Source organism: Magnolia sinica, chromosome 12, assembly GCF_029962835.1.
Source record: "Magnolia sinica isolate HGM2019 chromosome 12, MsV1, whole genome shotgun sequence".
Classification (NCBI taxonomy): Eukaryota; Viridiplantae; Streptophyta; class Magnoliopsida; order Magnoliales; family Magnoliaceae; genus Magnolia; species Magnolia sinica.
In genome coordinates this window covers 33,499,406-33,516,301 of record NC_080584.1, presented here as the reverse complement: position 1 = coordinate 33,516,301, position 16,896 = coordinate 33,499,406, and the positions used below count along the sequence as shown (strand labels likewise).

Genomic DNA, 16,896 nt, shown 5'->3' with positions numbered 1-16,896 from the left:
AGTATGCTTAAAAAATGTGATATCAACTGACACAACATTTACGGGAGATAGGATTATTACATTTGTATTCTCGTTGTGTACAGTACCAAAGAAACACACACTTAATGGCCTTTGGTTCAAACTTGTCAAGGACAACCAAACTGATTTATGAAACACACATAACTGAATACATTAGGAGGAACGAAAAATGTGAGATATGATGACACTAGAAAAAGGGGATTTTCCATCTAAAATAGTTGACGACATTCGATTTATTAGGTGGCATGCAATTAAGACTACATGACTTTAAAATATTTTTGTAGCCTTCATATTTAATAACAATGCCTTGGAAATCTCAAGTAAATGTCGATTTTACGTTCAACTACTACATTTTGTTATGACGTGTGGGCACACAAAATTCAATGAACAATGCCATGGGATAGAACATATGAGTTAAAGTCATGGGATACATATTGTCTAACATTATTTGAACGTAAAATATATAACTTACTATTGAACCGTGTTTGTATTCCATATGAAATTTCTTTAAGTAAGAAAACACTTCAGAATGATCTTTCATTAGTATAACCATGTCAGGCAAGAATGACCATCCACAAAGATAATAAAATACTTGAAATTGGATAAACTATAAGTACATACTGGACCCCAAACACCAGAGTACCAAAAAGAAAGGACTATCATTTCTTTTGTCCACACAGCATGGAAATGAAACTTTATGATGCCTGAACTCACAAGCCTCACACTCTAACCTCAACGCATATAACAATGATGGAATAAGACTTTTAAACTACTACTTAAAGATGGGTGACCAAGCCTGCAATGCCACTGGTGAGGTGAGATACCTGTCTGCAATACAACTCGAGTTATTTCACTGTCAAGGTAATAGAGGCCATTCACTTGATGTCCTCCACCAATCATTAGGGTTGTACACGAGTCAAGCTAGCTTGAAAAGCTCGCTCGACTCGGCTCGACTCAGCTCGGATTGACTCGGCTTGAAAGGCTGACTCAAGGCGAGTCAAGCTTGTTTACTAAAGCTCGAGTTGAGTTCAAGCCAAGTTCGACCATGGTGTATTTCAACTCGACTCGACTCAAAGCTCGAGCTCGACTCGGCTCGAGTAATATATTTTAATAATATATATTATATATATTATATTAATATTAAATATATATATATTTAAGTTTAAAAAAAAAAAGAAGTTAAAACTTAAAAGTTTTAATATATATTTTAATAATATATTAATATTATATATATGTGTGCGTGTGTGTGTGTGTGTGTGTGTGTGTGTGTGTGTGTATGTATTAAACTCGACTCGAAAGCTTTGGCAAACAAGCCAAGCTTCAATGTTGAGCTCGAGCTCGAACTCGAGTATAGCATGGACGAGTCAAGCCAAGCTTGGCCCACCTCGACTCGACTCAGCTCGATGTACAGCCCTACCAATCATCCTCCCTGTCTTCGGATCCCAAAATTCATAGTAGGAAGGATAAAATGTAACAGAGCAATTTAAAGATTTGGTTAACTTACTGGCTATAAACTCAAAAGAAATTTAGGGATTTAAAACACTAATGACAATGAAAGTGAAAAGGTAGGGCAAGTAGAACCTAACCAAGACACACGAGTTGAAGTACCATCCACTAATATCATAGAGGAAATGAAAGTAAACTAATTGAGACAAAAGTATTATGCTTACCATTCATAGGATCGGAAGCTCCAAAGTCAAGGGAACACTTTCAGAGGAAGCAAGAGAAATCATACCAGACTGAATCAAGAGTAGCTGTGGAGGAGGATCCATGTGTAGAATGAATTTTTAGTAGCTTAACATACTCTTCCTTGGATAATGTAACTATATCACCTAATGTAACTATATCACCTGCAGTACAGGATTTAAAATAGGCTGAAATGAGCTTGGAAACAAAACCCTCAGAGCCATCATCCATAGAGTGAACTTCACTTGCCAAAGTTGGCTTACCAATAAGATCTGAACACATATCAACAATGTATTAAGTAGGACCATAATGAGAGCACTACTGATTACCATGGTCTTGATTGCAATTGCCACCAAAATCAATATGACAACCTCCCCAAATATTTATACCTCCAAAATAACCTCCCCTTGAATCTCTATCACTAAATTGTCAGCCACGACCATGACCATCACGACTTCCTCCTCTACTAGATGTAGAAACAAAATGTAGACTGATCATACAAAGATGAGCTCTATGTATTTACACTAAATGCAAATTAAACACGAGCAAATGCCTTTGTAATGGATGGGATTTCACTACCTTTACGAATCTGAGCTCGCACAGGCTCAAACTCAGGACAGAGGCTAGAGAGAATTTTAATGATACGAAATTCCCCTCTTTGCATTCTCATGGTCTCATAATCAAACGATAAGGGTTGGTACACGTTCAATTCTTCTCACATACCTTGCAAGGCCAAATAATATTCCCCTACACTCTTCTTATTGAAGTGCAAAGATATTTTGTAGTAACTCATAGATATGAGTTAAATTCTTCTTGCCTGAATACATTTCCTTCAAGTTTTCCTACACTTCTTTTGTTTCTTAAAGAAAATAGCATTCACACTAATATGAAGTTCCATACCATTCCATAGCAAGGCTCTAAGCACACATTCATGGGGCAAGATTACTCAGTCCACCATACAGTGGTTGAGAGAGGAGTAGATTAGCCTCCAATGACCTCAGATTTTCACCTCAAAACAATAAGGACAAAGAAAAGAGAAGAAACATTGAAGATGGAAGAGATTGATGCCTGGATCAATATAGCTTTAATACCATGTGGACGGATTGATAAAGGAGGAAAGAGAAGAAAGGAGAGAATAAGAGAGAGAATGAGGATTAGGGCTCACATGTCCCCACCTTTCTCAAGTCTATTAACATATTTTCAATATTTACAAGAATGACATTAACAACAAAACCAAAAATACTCATTATGTCCTAACCTAGATGGGCCTAAGAAGATGGGCCTAAGAATGGGCCATATAACAGCCCACATTCACATTCGATAACAAGACCAAAAACATATTAATTTATTTGTATTGGTTTAAGCAAACAAGATGAAACTGAATACCTTTAATGCTGCAATTCCCAAAATTCCAGAACCTGTGCCATAGTCCAAGAAATATTCTCCTCCTCTTATCAAGCCATGCAACAACAACAAACACAACTTAGTCGTAGGGTGTTCTCCAGTTCCAAATGCCAATCCTGGATTCAGAATTATATTTTTTGCTTGAACATCCTGCCATAACATATAGAAATTAAAACAATAGTTTTATGTACAATGCTAGGATCTCAAATTTTCAGTTGGAAATCTAGAAGCATATCAATGGTCATCAAGAATAGCAGAATCCTATCTTAGATAAAGAAGTCTAGGCCTTGGACGGAAAATGACTAATTGAGGGAACTTTTTCTATATGAAGAAGTGGCATAGGACAATAACATCAGGCAGAAAAGCTAATTATGAATTCCAGATTGCAATCATCTATAATGCCCTTTCTCTACCTAAACAAGATCATAATAATCACGAACAAGAAAAGCTCTTGAGATAAAACAAACTTCAAAGCATATCACTTCAAGGTAGGAAGTGTAATGTAAAGAAAGGTAGAGCAGACAAAAGCTAAAAGAGAATGGGGTACTCTGAAGTCCTTATTGTGGTTGTGTGTACTCAATAGCATGAGGGCATGAGAGAATAGTGCCCCTTCTCTACCTTAGCAAGATTATAATTAGTGACTGAAAAGGTCTTGCCACCCAATGAATTTGGAAACATATCATTGCAACCAAAGTCATAAGAACTTAAGAAAGTCCAAGCACATCAACATTAGGCTCCCCTTCCTTTAAGATGAAGATTGATGTTATTAAGCATTCTAAGTTCTTACTGTTACATAATGGCTATAATGGCCGACACTAAACCATTTTTACATACCTGGTACTTAGCTCCAACAGCCCTGTGATGAATGATGACATTATCATATCATAACGAGAAAAGCAAAAAACCAACGGCAGGCTTTGTGCCACACGCAGAGACCTCTATGCCACGAAATTGCCAATGCAAGTGCAAAGGCCCTTGCCGCTAAGCGTCGGGAAAATCAGGTCCATAGGCCTATAAATATCCCCAACACTCATTTTGACAAACAAAACGAGAGAAGAGAAACATATGAACACACACACACACACACACACACACACACACACACACACACACACAGAGAGAGAGAGAGAGAGAGAGATTTGACTTTGGACAAGCACAAGGACCAAGTAGCACTTGGACCTTGGAACTTTAGGCACAAGTGTTCCTAAGGTGATACTCTCTTGCTTGAACATTCTGCCTCCTTTACTAGGAAGACCTTGTGCCATGCGCTAAGGACTCTAGTGGAAGGAGAGGCCTTATACCATGCACTAGGGCCTTTTGAATACAAGCACTAGCGCCATGCGCCAAGCGTTGTTGGATCGAACTCTATGTTTAGGCACAGACCTATCAACAACATTGGTACCTAGGTGTGGAGTTCTCCTTTAGCCTACAAAATGGCGATGGGCGTAGATAGCCCACAATGGACCTCTTACACAACAACATCCTAGATTGGGTGCAAATTCCTTTGTAGTCAGTGCCCAACACAAAGTGTCTCATCACCTGATGATGGGAGCTAGAGAATCATTTTCCGCCTGTCTATGAAATGTAAGCCCTCACAAGATTGTCGGGACAATTGTTCGTATACACCGTGGCCATTGTTCTAGACATATTGAAGAAGAAGAACTAAGAGCCAAAACATGTTCTTCACTATAAATCAAGACACCTACTCTCTTTTTTTTAACACTTTAATCTAGGGTTTTTCCCCAGAGATGTAATTGAGGGCTGGTGCCAAGCCATAGCCTGGAATGTAACTACTCCCAAAAATTAATAAAAACCCCTCGGCATGACTTTCTTTGGGTGCATGGCATGTAGCATTCGCAGAAGTTCACAAATAGAGTCCAAACGCTTGACAATTCTCTAATGGAAGCAATAATTCCTTAGCGTAATCAAAGGACCACGAATCTCCCTACCATTGAATATTGACTTTCTCATGCCTCACTGGCTAATTGGCTACCTGACGCCAATGCCTCTCATGGTCAAACCCATGACTCCAACCATGGCTATATGAGATGCCTAATGCCCAACGGCTACCGGAAAGGTTAAAACATTCTTTCCAAACCCTTAATCACAATAATACATTTTTTCTCAAACAAAAATGACCACTCCACTCGGGACTATAACCTCATGGTGTACTGTAAAGGCCGTTACGTAAAGGTAACAGTGGCAACCGTTACACGTTACGGGGTCGTAATGGCTGTAACAACCGTTATGGAAAAAAATGACTTGTAATTGCCGTTAACGGCACGTTACGTCCCCTATAAAGGCCATAATAGCCCCGTAATGGTCTATTACAGGACAGATACATGTTTTTCATACTTCTTAATCAACATTACGAGGCAGATACAAGTTTTTCGGGGATTTTTCAATAAATAAATAAGAGAGACTGTAACAGCCGTTATGCGCCGTATCATAAAGGTAATGGTGGTGGCCATTATGGAACACCATGTAATAACCTTTTCCTATGTTATCGCCAAATTGGGGCAAGGGGTGTGTTCGTGAGCTTTATGATGCAAAAAGGAATGTTGTTACATCAAGAGAATTCCTGAGTATTCTCCCTCTACTTGCGGACCATTCATTGTCTATATATTGTACATCTAGAGTATAATGGTTGAGTGGCATTTTTAACACCCTTTTGATGCGAAAAAATGGCAACTCCTAACAAAAACATTCCTCCATCTTTAAGGTTGAACCAGAGCGGGATAAACATGCCTTTACATGGCCAGTTCACCCTTTATGCTTCCAAGCACTCGTTATTGTTGAGAATTTATAGGCAACGACAACAAACCTTCCAACAACAATGACATTCACTCTTCAAGATGCCTTCTTGTTCTTCCTCCCCACTAAAGGATTTGGGGTCACAATATTGTGTGAGCCACCACGACAGCTAAGGCCTCCACTCCAACCAAGGCTGCTCCTAGGGTTGTTGCCGCAAGAATGTCGCGACCCGCTGTTAGGGCAGCACCTGTGGCCAAGGCTACCTTAATAGTCAAGGCCCTTGCTTGGGTTATTGCCGCATCAACAGCTAATCCCCCCACCTCCTATGAACCGATAACTAAGGTCAATGCTTGTGCAATGACCAGACCTCTAGGCCTCCACCATTGCACTCAGGAAGGCTTCCCTTAAGGCTTCGATTGCTTCAACAACCATAGCCCCATTGCCTTTGCTAGACCTGTTTCAACGTCTTCTGGCAACGCCTTAAGCGGATCCACTTCCGCCCTCGCTCGCCTATCGATGTGTCCTTAACAACGTGCGTCACGCACCGAGGGCCCCATCACAAGAGAGTTGGCTCGCACTCTTCCTAACAAGGCACCCTTGCCAATCTCCTAACAATTGGCCATCCAAATGTGGCCACAGCATGTGCTATCAACACAAGAGTTCCCTCCTCTTTCAGCTAAAAACTCCTCCGCATCCACCACTCCATGAAGTTCCCTAGGTGCTCAATCACTTAGGTCGAGCCATGTGATTCTCTACTCTAGCCAGTCTTCGTCCACATCGGCTCACGTTATTAGTGTAATGGTCTGCTCCTTCACCTTCTTGCAGATGGCCTCCATCATATGATGGACAATGTAGAAGGATCCAACCCTTCTCCTCAGGAGGATTAGATGGCTTGCATCCTCAGAAAAAATGTGGACATGCAAACCAAGCTAGATGTTATGACGACGTTGAACACCACCATGGGGGCACGGTTCAATGCCTCCACATGAAAACTCAGGCACCCCACCATCATTGGAGGTGCTAATTGTCGACGAATGAGTTTAGTTCTTGAACCCACCACCACAACAACAGGTTTTGCTCAACGGGACTTATGAGCAACAACAAGTTCTAACCATTGGGGTTTACATACCTACCCAACCACCGCTACCAACCATGGCTCAAACCAACTTCCAATAGACACTAGTGAAAATAATCCGTTAAGAATGGGTAAGAGAGGCACATGTGAAGTTCATATTCAAGATGTTGTATTCAACAGAACTCAACACTTTTACCTTCCCAATTGGCTTCAAACACTGACTTTTGGAAGTTTGATGGTACTGGGTCACCGTAACACCTGGTCCACCTCATCACGTCAATGTGCAATTGGTCTAATGTACTACAATACTACTTGCAACTGGGTTGTCCTGTTAATATTTACTAGCTGGGTCTAAGCAATTCAAAATTTATTTGTTCAACATGAATAACAAGTTGACCTACGTTTCTTCGCAGTTCTCATCCACACGTTCAAGGAGTTAGCCACCAAGGGTTACAATGTGGAGCGGTCACTAGCTCGCGATGAACCTTCATCCAGGAGAGAATGGGCTAAACAAGATTAGAATAGACCTTCTGCTTCCAATGTTGTTGATGATGCCAAGAAGCTTGTCAACGTCAACACCAACGGACAAGGCAAGGACATCAAGGGTGGCGATAGGCGTCAAAGATGCAAGCCGCCATAAAGGGAATGCACTTTCCTCAAGGAGGACCTTATCCTCATGTTTGAGCAGCTATTGTCTAAAGGGACCATCACGTTGCCTGAGTATCGTGGCACCAAGAAGCCAACAAAACAAGAAACCTTAAATTTTGCCGATACCACTGTGTTGTTAGCCACAACATAGAAGATTGTTGGGTTCTAAAGAACCTCATTTAGCAAATAATTTACGACGGCGACATCACCCTCGAGAAAAATGATAGGTGCAAGAATCCAGTCTCTGTCAAACTGGTTTCGTATGCATTGGCCTACCGTGCAGTGACCATGTAGTCAACTCCTTCGAGCATGTCCCTTGTCTTGCCTCTAAAAGCTTTGCAACTAGAGCATGAAGATTCTAATGATAGTGAAGCCAAGCCTTGCACTGAGAGAAAGGCATGTTCACAACCTACAACACCTTGTTGCCCACTCCACTTAGTAGCAGCGGGATGCCGCTGCAAAGGTCCAATGCGCTATTATCACATCTAGACGATGTTGGCATGCCACCCAACGAAGGGCTAGTAAAAGGAAGTAGGTCCATCCTGATGATTTGCTCATTGCATGACCATTTCAGTCTCCTTCGACGAGTCATCATTTGCCCCAACTTACCTAATGGTCCACCAATCTCCAAGAAGACACCGGACATGTAGGGGACCTTGCCAGGTTCCAGCCCAATTCACTGGCATTGGGTCACCGTTGCAACACTTGTTCCAGTATATTAGCAAGTGTTCTAATGATCCAACCTAACTCACGTTCCCTCTTCAAGAATTCCATCCGTCTCTTGTGGGTCGTGCTCAAGATTGGTATGACTCCACCACCATTAGATGAGTCCCACACTTGGGAAGACATGAGAAACTCTTTCTTATTGTGCTTCTTTCTAACAAAACGCAATTCCTCCCTTTATGAGCTTATCTGTTGGAATCGATTACCCGATGAGTGTTGTACCAATATATCCTGAAATGGAAGGCAACTGCTCTCACACTACTAAGGTGAGTAGAGTGGCCTGAGCATGAATTAGCAGAATCCTGCAAACAGTGTTAGTTTGCTTTCGGATAGAGGTGACCAACAATCCCTCGGACTCCTTAAGGAGATATTTGTTGAAGACTCCTTTTCAGTTGTCTTGCCTAATACATGGGTTCAATATTATGTAACAGAACATGATAATTACGTAAGGCGACTGCTGACCGCTATGCCATAGACTTGGAGCTTGCCACAGGTCAAGGCCTATAAAGCTCCCTCATGGCCACTCTTTAGGTTGTTCCGTGAAACCGACCAATCCTTGATTCACCATCTCATCATCTACGATAAGGCAAATTATATCTTAGAAAATGTGACGGAAGGATACATGCTCCAACATTTCCCTTTCTCCCTTGTTGCACCTAGTCGGGCAATGACATGGTACATCTCTCTGCCAACACAAGCCTTCCAGTCATGGGCACATCTAAAAGAGGCATTCATTGTGTACTTTTACCATTATAGTGTCTCAATGACCGAATATCAGACGAGATGGTCACCCAGTACCATGCAAAGATATCATTAATTTCGTTCAACTAGTGGAATGTCTATTGCCACTGCCATCTCTCCCAGTGTCTAAAGCAACGATGATCGAGGAATGTCCCTTTGCCACAATCTTCAAGTAGGAAATACTCCAGGCAGAGGCCACCCTCCTTGACATATTCAGGTGCCTATTTGAAGTGCTCCGTAGGCTCTTCCAAGTTTCCTACGCTACGATCTCCATGGTCAATGAAGACTTTGATGAGGATTCAGACGCCAATGTCTTGGCTGAGGTCGATCAAATAGCTATTGGGTCTAGGTCACTTGGGGAAGGATTTGGACGCTGTTGATCACATTCCGGCAAAAGTAGAGGTCCATTTGAAGTATCGACGGCAACTTGGTTCCTCCGGTTGATGCCACCTATCATTTTCATCCACTTTGGGCCCCAAGGCCAATCCCACACAAGCGTGATCAAAATGTACGGACCGGTGGCAACCTGGTTGTCGTCGGTCTCTCTTTTGCCAAGATTTCTTGGCCTGTTCGGCTTCGGACAATGCCAGTCTTCTTCATGTCGCTTCAACACATTCTTTGTTTCAAACATTCAACCTCTGATCATGAATCTCTCTCGTCTTATTCTTCCCTTTCGTCCTCTCTTCATCTTGGCCACCCCTTTCATGGGCCACCCAAGTTGGGTTGCTGGATGACATCATTGCTAGAGTTGCTGGGTCTTCAACATCAGATTCTCCTTTGGCCTTGGAAAATGGTGAGATTCCCCTTGTTAATGGCTTAGATGATGCATTGGTTGGGGCTCTTAATGGTGGTGTTAATGGAGGTTTAGCAATGGTGGTTGGGGATGAATTAAGTGCCTCCATTAATGGGAATGTTGCTGAACTTTCCACCATTAATGGGGAGGTCCTTGATGAAGGATTTGATGGTGGATATAGGCTTGAGAGGTGAGCCATGGGTTCTTTTGATGTGGGCTATGTAGATGTAGATTTGAATGGTGACGATGATGCCTTGATTAACATGGAGGGGCTGATCTACCCTTTGGATGGTTTAGATAGCATGGGGACCACTTTAGATGGCTTTGATCATTGTATGGATGGCCAGGATGGGAGATCTCTTCACTTGGGCGGTCTTGATGCAATCCAGACCATAGTGGATGATGAGGGAGTTGTTTTTCCTACACCGGACGGTGTGGATGATCTAATGGCTCTTTTAGATGGTCGGGATGATTATTAGATGCCTACTTTAACTCGGGATGAGCTAATCGGTGGAGATTTCGGCATTGGTACTTCGATCAGGTCCACGATGGCGCTTTTGGACAACTCGGATGGTACCCTGGACGGCTTAGATTATCATTTGGCAGCTTTGATGGACCACGATGGATTTTTGGACGGTCAGATCAACCCAGTTGGGTCAGTATGCAGTGTGGTCTTCAGTAACTTTCCGATGGTCAACTTTAACGGTAGTCATCGTCCATAGTTCCTGGCTCCTCTGCCTTTATCGTCTACAATGGCTGACATGTCTGATCGAGATGTTGTGCGGTTTACCTATGAGATAGGTGAATCTTCTCGGACTGCTGAGGAGAGAGTTGAGTTGTTGAGCATGGCCCATGGAGTACTTGATGATGCGGCCACAAGGTAGGGTGGCGTGTTGTCGGTCGACATCAAGATTCCCCTTAACCAGTTCCCAGCTTCAAAGACCGTATTTGTAGACTCCCTTCAGGCGGATGTTGTCGTTGACCTTCGTGACGAGGGGATGTCTCACTTTGATGAGCTACCAGTTTCTTCTGAGATGGTAGTCATTGAGGGTGTTCCCATGCACACTTGCCGACTTCATTCACGTTCAATCTACTCTGATCGGTTGCGATCCTGGGTCGGAAGCTTGTCAGACTTCGAGCTTCATGAGATGGAGTACTATAGTTTTGGCGGGGTCCTTCGGCTGATCCGGATAGATGTAGATTAGAGGATGCTAGGGGCAGCTTTGGACGGCTAGGTTCCCGTGTTGAACTTGTTTGAGTTCATGATCTGGAGTTGGGACCGTCCTTGGAGGATCTTTCTTATCTGACCAGATTGACCTTAGATCGCTCCCCTCACGTCCCAGGGAGGCGCCAAGTGGGGGCGGATGATGCTCATCATTAGTTCGGCATTTCGTATCTTATCCGAGCTGTAGCTAATGATTGGGATGCAATTGTTTTTTCTTTGGATGCTTTATATGATGCCTTCTCAATGGACAGGGGCTTTTCGAGGCCTATGCAGTCGTCTAAGTCCCGCATAGCCTTTATCTTACGCCTGATCATAGAGCTTTTGCTTAATCATCGAGTTCCTCTTCTCTAAGGGTGTAAATCTACTCTTCCGTTGCTCTTTGAGGTGATGAGTCGTGCATACTTCCGGAAGAGTATTGTTTAGTTAGTTCTTGCCGATTGTGCCCGAGGCCGTACGCGTGGTTGTTGGTCCTTCCTTCAAGAATTTTTCTTTCTTGGCATCACCATCCTTTTGTATGTGTCCTTTCTCGATCATCCTTACTGATTTTTGCTTGTTTGGACTTTGGCAATTGTGGCTTTGGGAGAGGTTGGTGATAACAGCTCCTCTTTCTCGATCCATTCCTAGCACCAACATTCCACGACGTATCACGAGGCTTCCTCGTACAGCAGGTATGAGCGAGTCTTTGTATCGTCGGATGTTTGCACATCTGTGGAGTTGGGAGATTTGTTGGGAGTCATCCTGGCTTGTATGTCCACCGATCATATGTAGTGCCCATAGAGTCTTTGATCATCGTTGAGTTGCAATCGTATTTTTCCTATCACTCGATCAGATTCCTACACTAGTTCGGATTCTGGCAGGAGATTCCAGCTTTCACATTTTCAGGCTTTGGTCGTTGTCCCCTTCCACAAATGACTCAGGGTTTTGGCTCTTGGGTTTGACTACTATGGGGCGATTGTTTGACGACTGAAGCGCTCAAATTCGAGTCCTGGGGACCTCCTTTAACGACCATTCCATATCTTCGATGGGTGGCGGAGCAATCCCTTTATCGAAGCCTTCTAGGTTGGCTTCTGAACGATGAGATTAAGGATCTTGATTTTCCTGATGTCGAATCAGTTGTTGGCTTTTATGAGCCATTTGAGGAGCAATCGTTCATCGATCCCAATTTCCTGGTGTCCACCCATGGTCATTTTCTGTCTGAGATCTCCTCGCTGCGCTACTTGTGTGTTGAGATGTCTTAGCGGCTTTCGACTTCTCATCGAAAGGATGATGAGGAGAGAGTTGCTCAATAGTCTGAGCGAAAGGAGTTGTACTACTGCGTATGGAGATCAGCAGGTTAAGAGAGGTTAGCTAAGTATGGAGGGAGGGATTGGTACTTACCTGGTGAGGATGAGAGGATGAGATTAAGGGGGGCTTTTTGTATGTTCTTTTTGTCTAGTAAATGAATGGCTTGGGAAAACATTTGTATTTTTGTTTTCGTTTTTCAGAAGAGAAAGACATATGCATGTAATGAAAACTTAATGAAATGAGAAAAGATTTTTTGAAAACTTTGTGCCAAGTATTATCTGTGTGCTTGTGTCTGGATTTTTATGCCAGGGTGCAGGAATCAGAACTGTGGCTCAACCAGTGTTTTGACTTGTGACTTAGGGTAATGCCTTAAGAGAATTCTTGATTCCTTAGGGGAGTATGCAGTTGAAACCCTTTTAGATGTGGTAGAATCCTTACCTTCGACTGTATTTGCTCTTGTTATTGACTAGGGCTACTTGTTGAGCTGTCTTGGACTTGTCTTCTAATGTTTGCTTTTTATTTTTCTTGTCTTTTCTTGAGTCATTTTGGCCTGTAGCGCCCTTTCGGGTTTTCACTATAGCCGACTTTTCCCGTCATTTTTGCTCGTGGAGCCCTTTCGAGTTTTCACGTCCCGGGTATTTGATCTTGCCTGCCCCCTAGCAGTTGTGCCGTTTTTACCCTTGGCGCCCTTTCGGGTATGCCCACTATTTTTACTCGGAGCAGCCTTTCAATTTTCACTCCGCCCCTTTTATTTAGGCACATTTCCTTTTCTTCTTTTTCTTTTTGCAGTAGCTAAGTGGTTAGAATTCCATCATTGCCAGCCAATTAGCAGGTATTCCAACCCTATCTTGAGTTAAAATGGTAAAGTTGTTGACCTTAGCCAGGCTCATTCTAAGGTGAAGGGGCGGTTGTTTGTGCTTTTGGAGTTGATTTTATGGTTTTTTTTTTCTATTTTTTTTTCTTTTGTACTACACTCTTTATTTTGCCCTTATTTCCTTTCTTTTTTTTGTTGTTCTCACTCTTCTTTTTCCCTCTTTCCATTTTTTTTTACCCTTTGTTCAAAGTACTTTCTAGTGGACGGGAGTGGCGATTTTCAGGATGACTAGCTTTGGTCAGTTGACTTCGGCTTTACTAACGTAACTATAGATGAGATTAGATAGGCTTACCCGTAAAAGATTTTCATGTTGTCGGCGTTGATTGGCTTCGGAAGATTCTCCCTTCATGTTAGTGAGTCGAAGGGCACCTCCCGGAAGTTCTTCTCTAATGATCAATGGTCCTTCCCAAGAGGGTTTGAATTTTCCTCGAGGATTTAGGAGATGCGATGGTAGAATGTGCTTCATGACCATGTCGCCCACCTTGAAACTTCTCTTTCGGACTCTCTTGTTGTAGGCCCGAGCGATCCTTTTTCTGATAGCATTGCGAATGACTTGGTGCTCGCAAGCGCTTTTCATCTACAAGGGTGGCTGATCGTATCTAACTTTGAGCCATTCCCCTTCCTCAACTTCACTCTCAAGCAGCACTCAAAGAGATGGTATTTCTATTTCAACTGGTAGAACTGCCTCCATTCCATATGTAAGCTCGAAAGGAGTTGCACCTATAGCAGATCGTAACTAAAACGTTCGATAGGCCTAGAGTGTGTGGGAGCATCTCAAACTAGTCTTTGTATGTCTTGACCATCTTCTCGAGTATCCTGATAAGGGTCTTGTTGGCGGCTTCCACTCCTCCGTTCATCTGTGGTCGGTAGGAGGTCGATTGTCGATGCTGAATCTTGAACTTTCCAAGTTAGTCGTCCATCTTTTTGTTTACGAAAGGCGAACCATTGTCAGTGATGATGGTATGTGGGACTCTATGCCAGCTGATGATATTGTTCTTTATAAACTTAATTTCTTGAGATGTTGCTGTGGGGGTGGAGGATACTGCTTCAACCCACTTGGTGAAGTAGTTGACTGCCACAACTATGTACTTGTGATCGTTTGAAGCCTTCGGATTTACCTTTCCAATGATGATGATACCCCACATAGAGAAAGGCCATGGCGTAGTCAGGTTGTATAGCTCTGAGGTTGGGGCATGTATTTGATTTGCACGCTCTTGACACTTGAAACACCTCCTGAAGTGTTGGCAGCAGTCTATATCCATTGCCATCCAATAGTAGCCAAGTCGTAGAATCTTCTTTGCCATTATGTGCCCGTTCATGTGTGGGCCGCACACTCTATCGTGGATTTCTTCCATGATCTTTGCAGCTTCGGATTCGTTGATGCATCGGAGGAGAACTTGATTATAGGATCGCTTGTAGAGAATTTCACCGTTAATTGTGAACTGTCCCACCAATTGTTGGATGGTTTGAAAGTCGGTTGATGTAGCTTCTTCCAGGTACTTCTGGCTTTCTAGATACCATTTGATGTTGGTATACCAAGGTTTGATGATATGGGCGACTTCAACCACTTCAATTTGTAGGCAGAAGGCAGAAGGCAGACTCATCTTGAAGTTCGACTATGAGCTCCTATTCTAAAGAGTCCCACATTATATCATTTGATGACTTCATCCCAAACTTTCAGGGCCCGTTCTGGCTTCATTCTTCTAAGCTTCTACTTTACTGGCTTCATGTCTAGCTTCGTTGGCACATGTTGTACGACGAGCTCTTTATCGAGCCCCAGCATGTCTTCTTACAAGAACGTAAAGTTGGACAGCCTTGAAATCAGGAATTCTACCATTCTTTGCTTGAATTATGGCGGCAAGGATTTCCAAATGCTCACTTCCCTAGGGACTTCGGGAGTTTCCAAGTTTACTACCTCGAAGTCATCGACTACAACATTGGCTTTGGTTTCAAACTTTTTGAGGAGATCCTCCAAGTTTGAGAGCTAGATCATTATCTTCCCCATCCTGGACTTTGTCCAGATCCATGAGTTCGAAGTCCAACATAATGTCGAGATCATATGAGTCAACTTCGAACTCATGCAGCACTTCAGACAAACTAGGCACAGTATTGAATGCAGGAATTGAAAGGCTTTTTTTTTATTTTTGAAAACTTTGAGAAATTGGAATGCTAGATGTTTTTGGTTTTTTAAGATTCTTGACTTTTTTGGATTTTTGGGTTCCAAGGGACCTTGTGCAAGCCGGCATTGCGAACCATGATTGATCCCGACTTGGCTCAGGGTGCCAAATACTATTTAAATTGGCATTTTTTATTTTTTTTGGAGACTAACGCCCTTGGATGGCTCACCAGCCGATTCAATGGTTAGGGGAGTGGTTGTCCAATTGAAACCCCGCGTTCCCTGCCCTGAAAAGGCTGGGGGTCAATGCCTTGAACGGAGAGTCATGGTCTGACCCGATGACCATGATTTCCCCAAAGTCGGGTTCAGGATCTGAGCTATACTCAGTCCCTCCCGAATCACTTACCATGCATTGGAGCTTCTCCGGCTCCACCATTTGGAATTGCTTTGGGATTTGAACATTGGACCAATCCAGGGCTGGCCATTTTCCATTTTTGGTCCAATGGATTGGACTGCCACTACTATGACTGGATGATGGGGATTTCTTCCCCTGGCTATTGGTGGATGGCGCTGGTGTAGCTGATAATGTAAGTGGCGAGGGCAAAGTAGGCCCCTGGTTGACTGATGCTATGATGGGCAAGTTGTGCCCCTAGTTGATTGTTAAAGCGGGGAGGTTGTCTCATTGATTGATTGATGTTTAGACAGGCAGGGTGTGCCCCTAGTTGATTGTTGAAGCAGGGAGGTTGTTCCCTTAATTGAATGATGCTGAGACAGGTAGGATGTGCCCTTGGTTGATTCATGAAGCGGGGAGGTTGTCCGCTTGATTGATTGATGCTGAGACAGGCAGGTGTGCCCCTGGTTGATTGCTGATGTGGCTGTGATGATAGGTATCAAGGTATCCTGAGGTCCCTCGAGGTGTTGCACTTGGTCTTGCTCTTGGTTCGACACTTCTTCAAGTGTAGGTGGTTCCCTCCCCACTGGCCCTAGGATTGTTTCCCACCGGATAGCAGGCCATGGCATTTTGCATAGGCATAAGGTAAGGCCTTTATTGATGCAGGACATGAAATTAAATATGATATGTAAGATTTCAAGCTTTAGATCATACCAATTTTAAACAATCACAAAATTCCATGTCCCACATACGATCAAACATTTAACAAGGGGAGTCTATGGGGGTCCAAGCCTACATAAGTTTAAGGCTGGATCAAATAAAATTATAAACCAAACAATGCCCAAAGGAGTGTAAGATTCATCCATTCTTGCAAAGGATTGTTCCCCGATTCAAGAGATTCACCATGTTTCAATTCGAGGGAAAATCTAGGGTTTGCAAATTTGGGAATACTTGGGATTTGGAATTATCTAGGGTTAAAGCCTTGGATTTAAGGCGAGAGAAGAGAAAATTTGAGGAAAGATGGAACCTGAGGTGATCGACGCGTGTGAACAGCAACCAGGCCTGGGTGCACGTGCGTGATTCCTTGTCCGCATGTGTGTGGGGCCACGAAATTGAAAAACGATTCCTAGGGTAGGATCGGCCAGGGGAGGCCCACTTCCATAC

At 43.1% G+C, this 16,896-nt stretch overlaps 1 protein-coding gene across 7 annotated transcripts in view; it reads right to left on the bottom strand.

The window, feature by feature from the left end:
* The window catches only part of LOC131221206 (uncharacterized), a 118,251-nt gene that overhangs the window by 20,910 nt on the left and 80,445 nt on the right, over window positions 1–16,896 (bottom strand). For 6 of the 7 annotated variants that reach the window (XR_009159103.1, XR_009159102.1, XM_058216384.1 and 3 more), the window contains one exon: window positions 3,091–3,258. The exons of the other annotated variant lie outside the window; for it this stretch is intronic. Coding sequence is in view for 4 of the 6 variants with exons in the window: in XM_058216384.1 (XP_058072367.1) it covers window positions 3,091–3,258 (168 nt within the window). In the remaining 2 variants the exon portion in view is untranslated. The remainder of the gene's footprint in view (window positions 1–3,090; window positions 3,259–16,896) is intronic. 7 annotated transcript variants of the gene reach the window in all.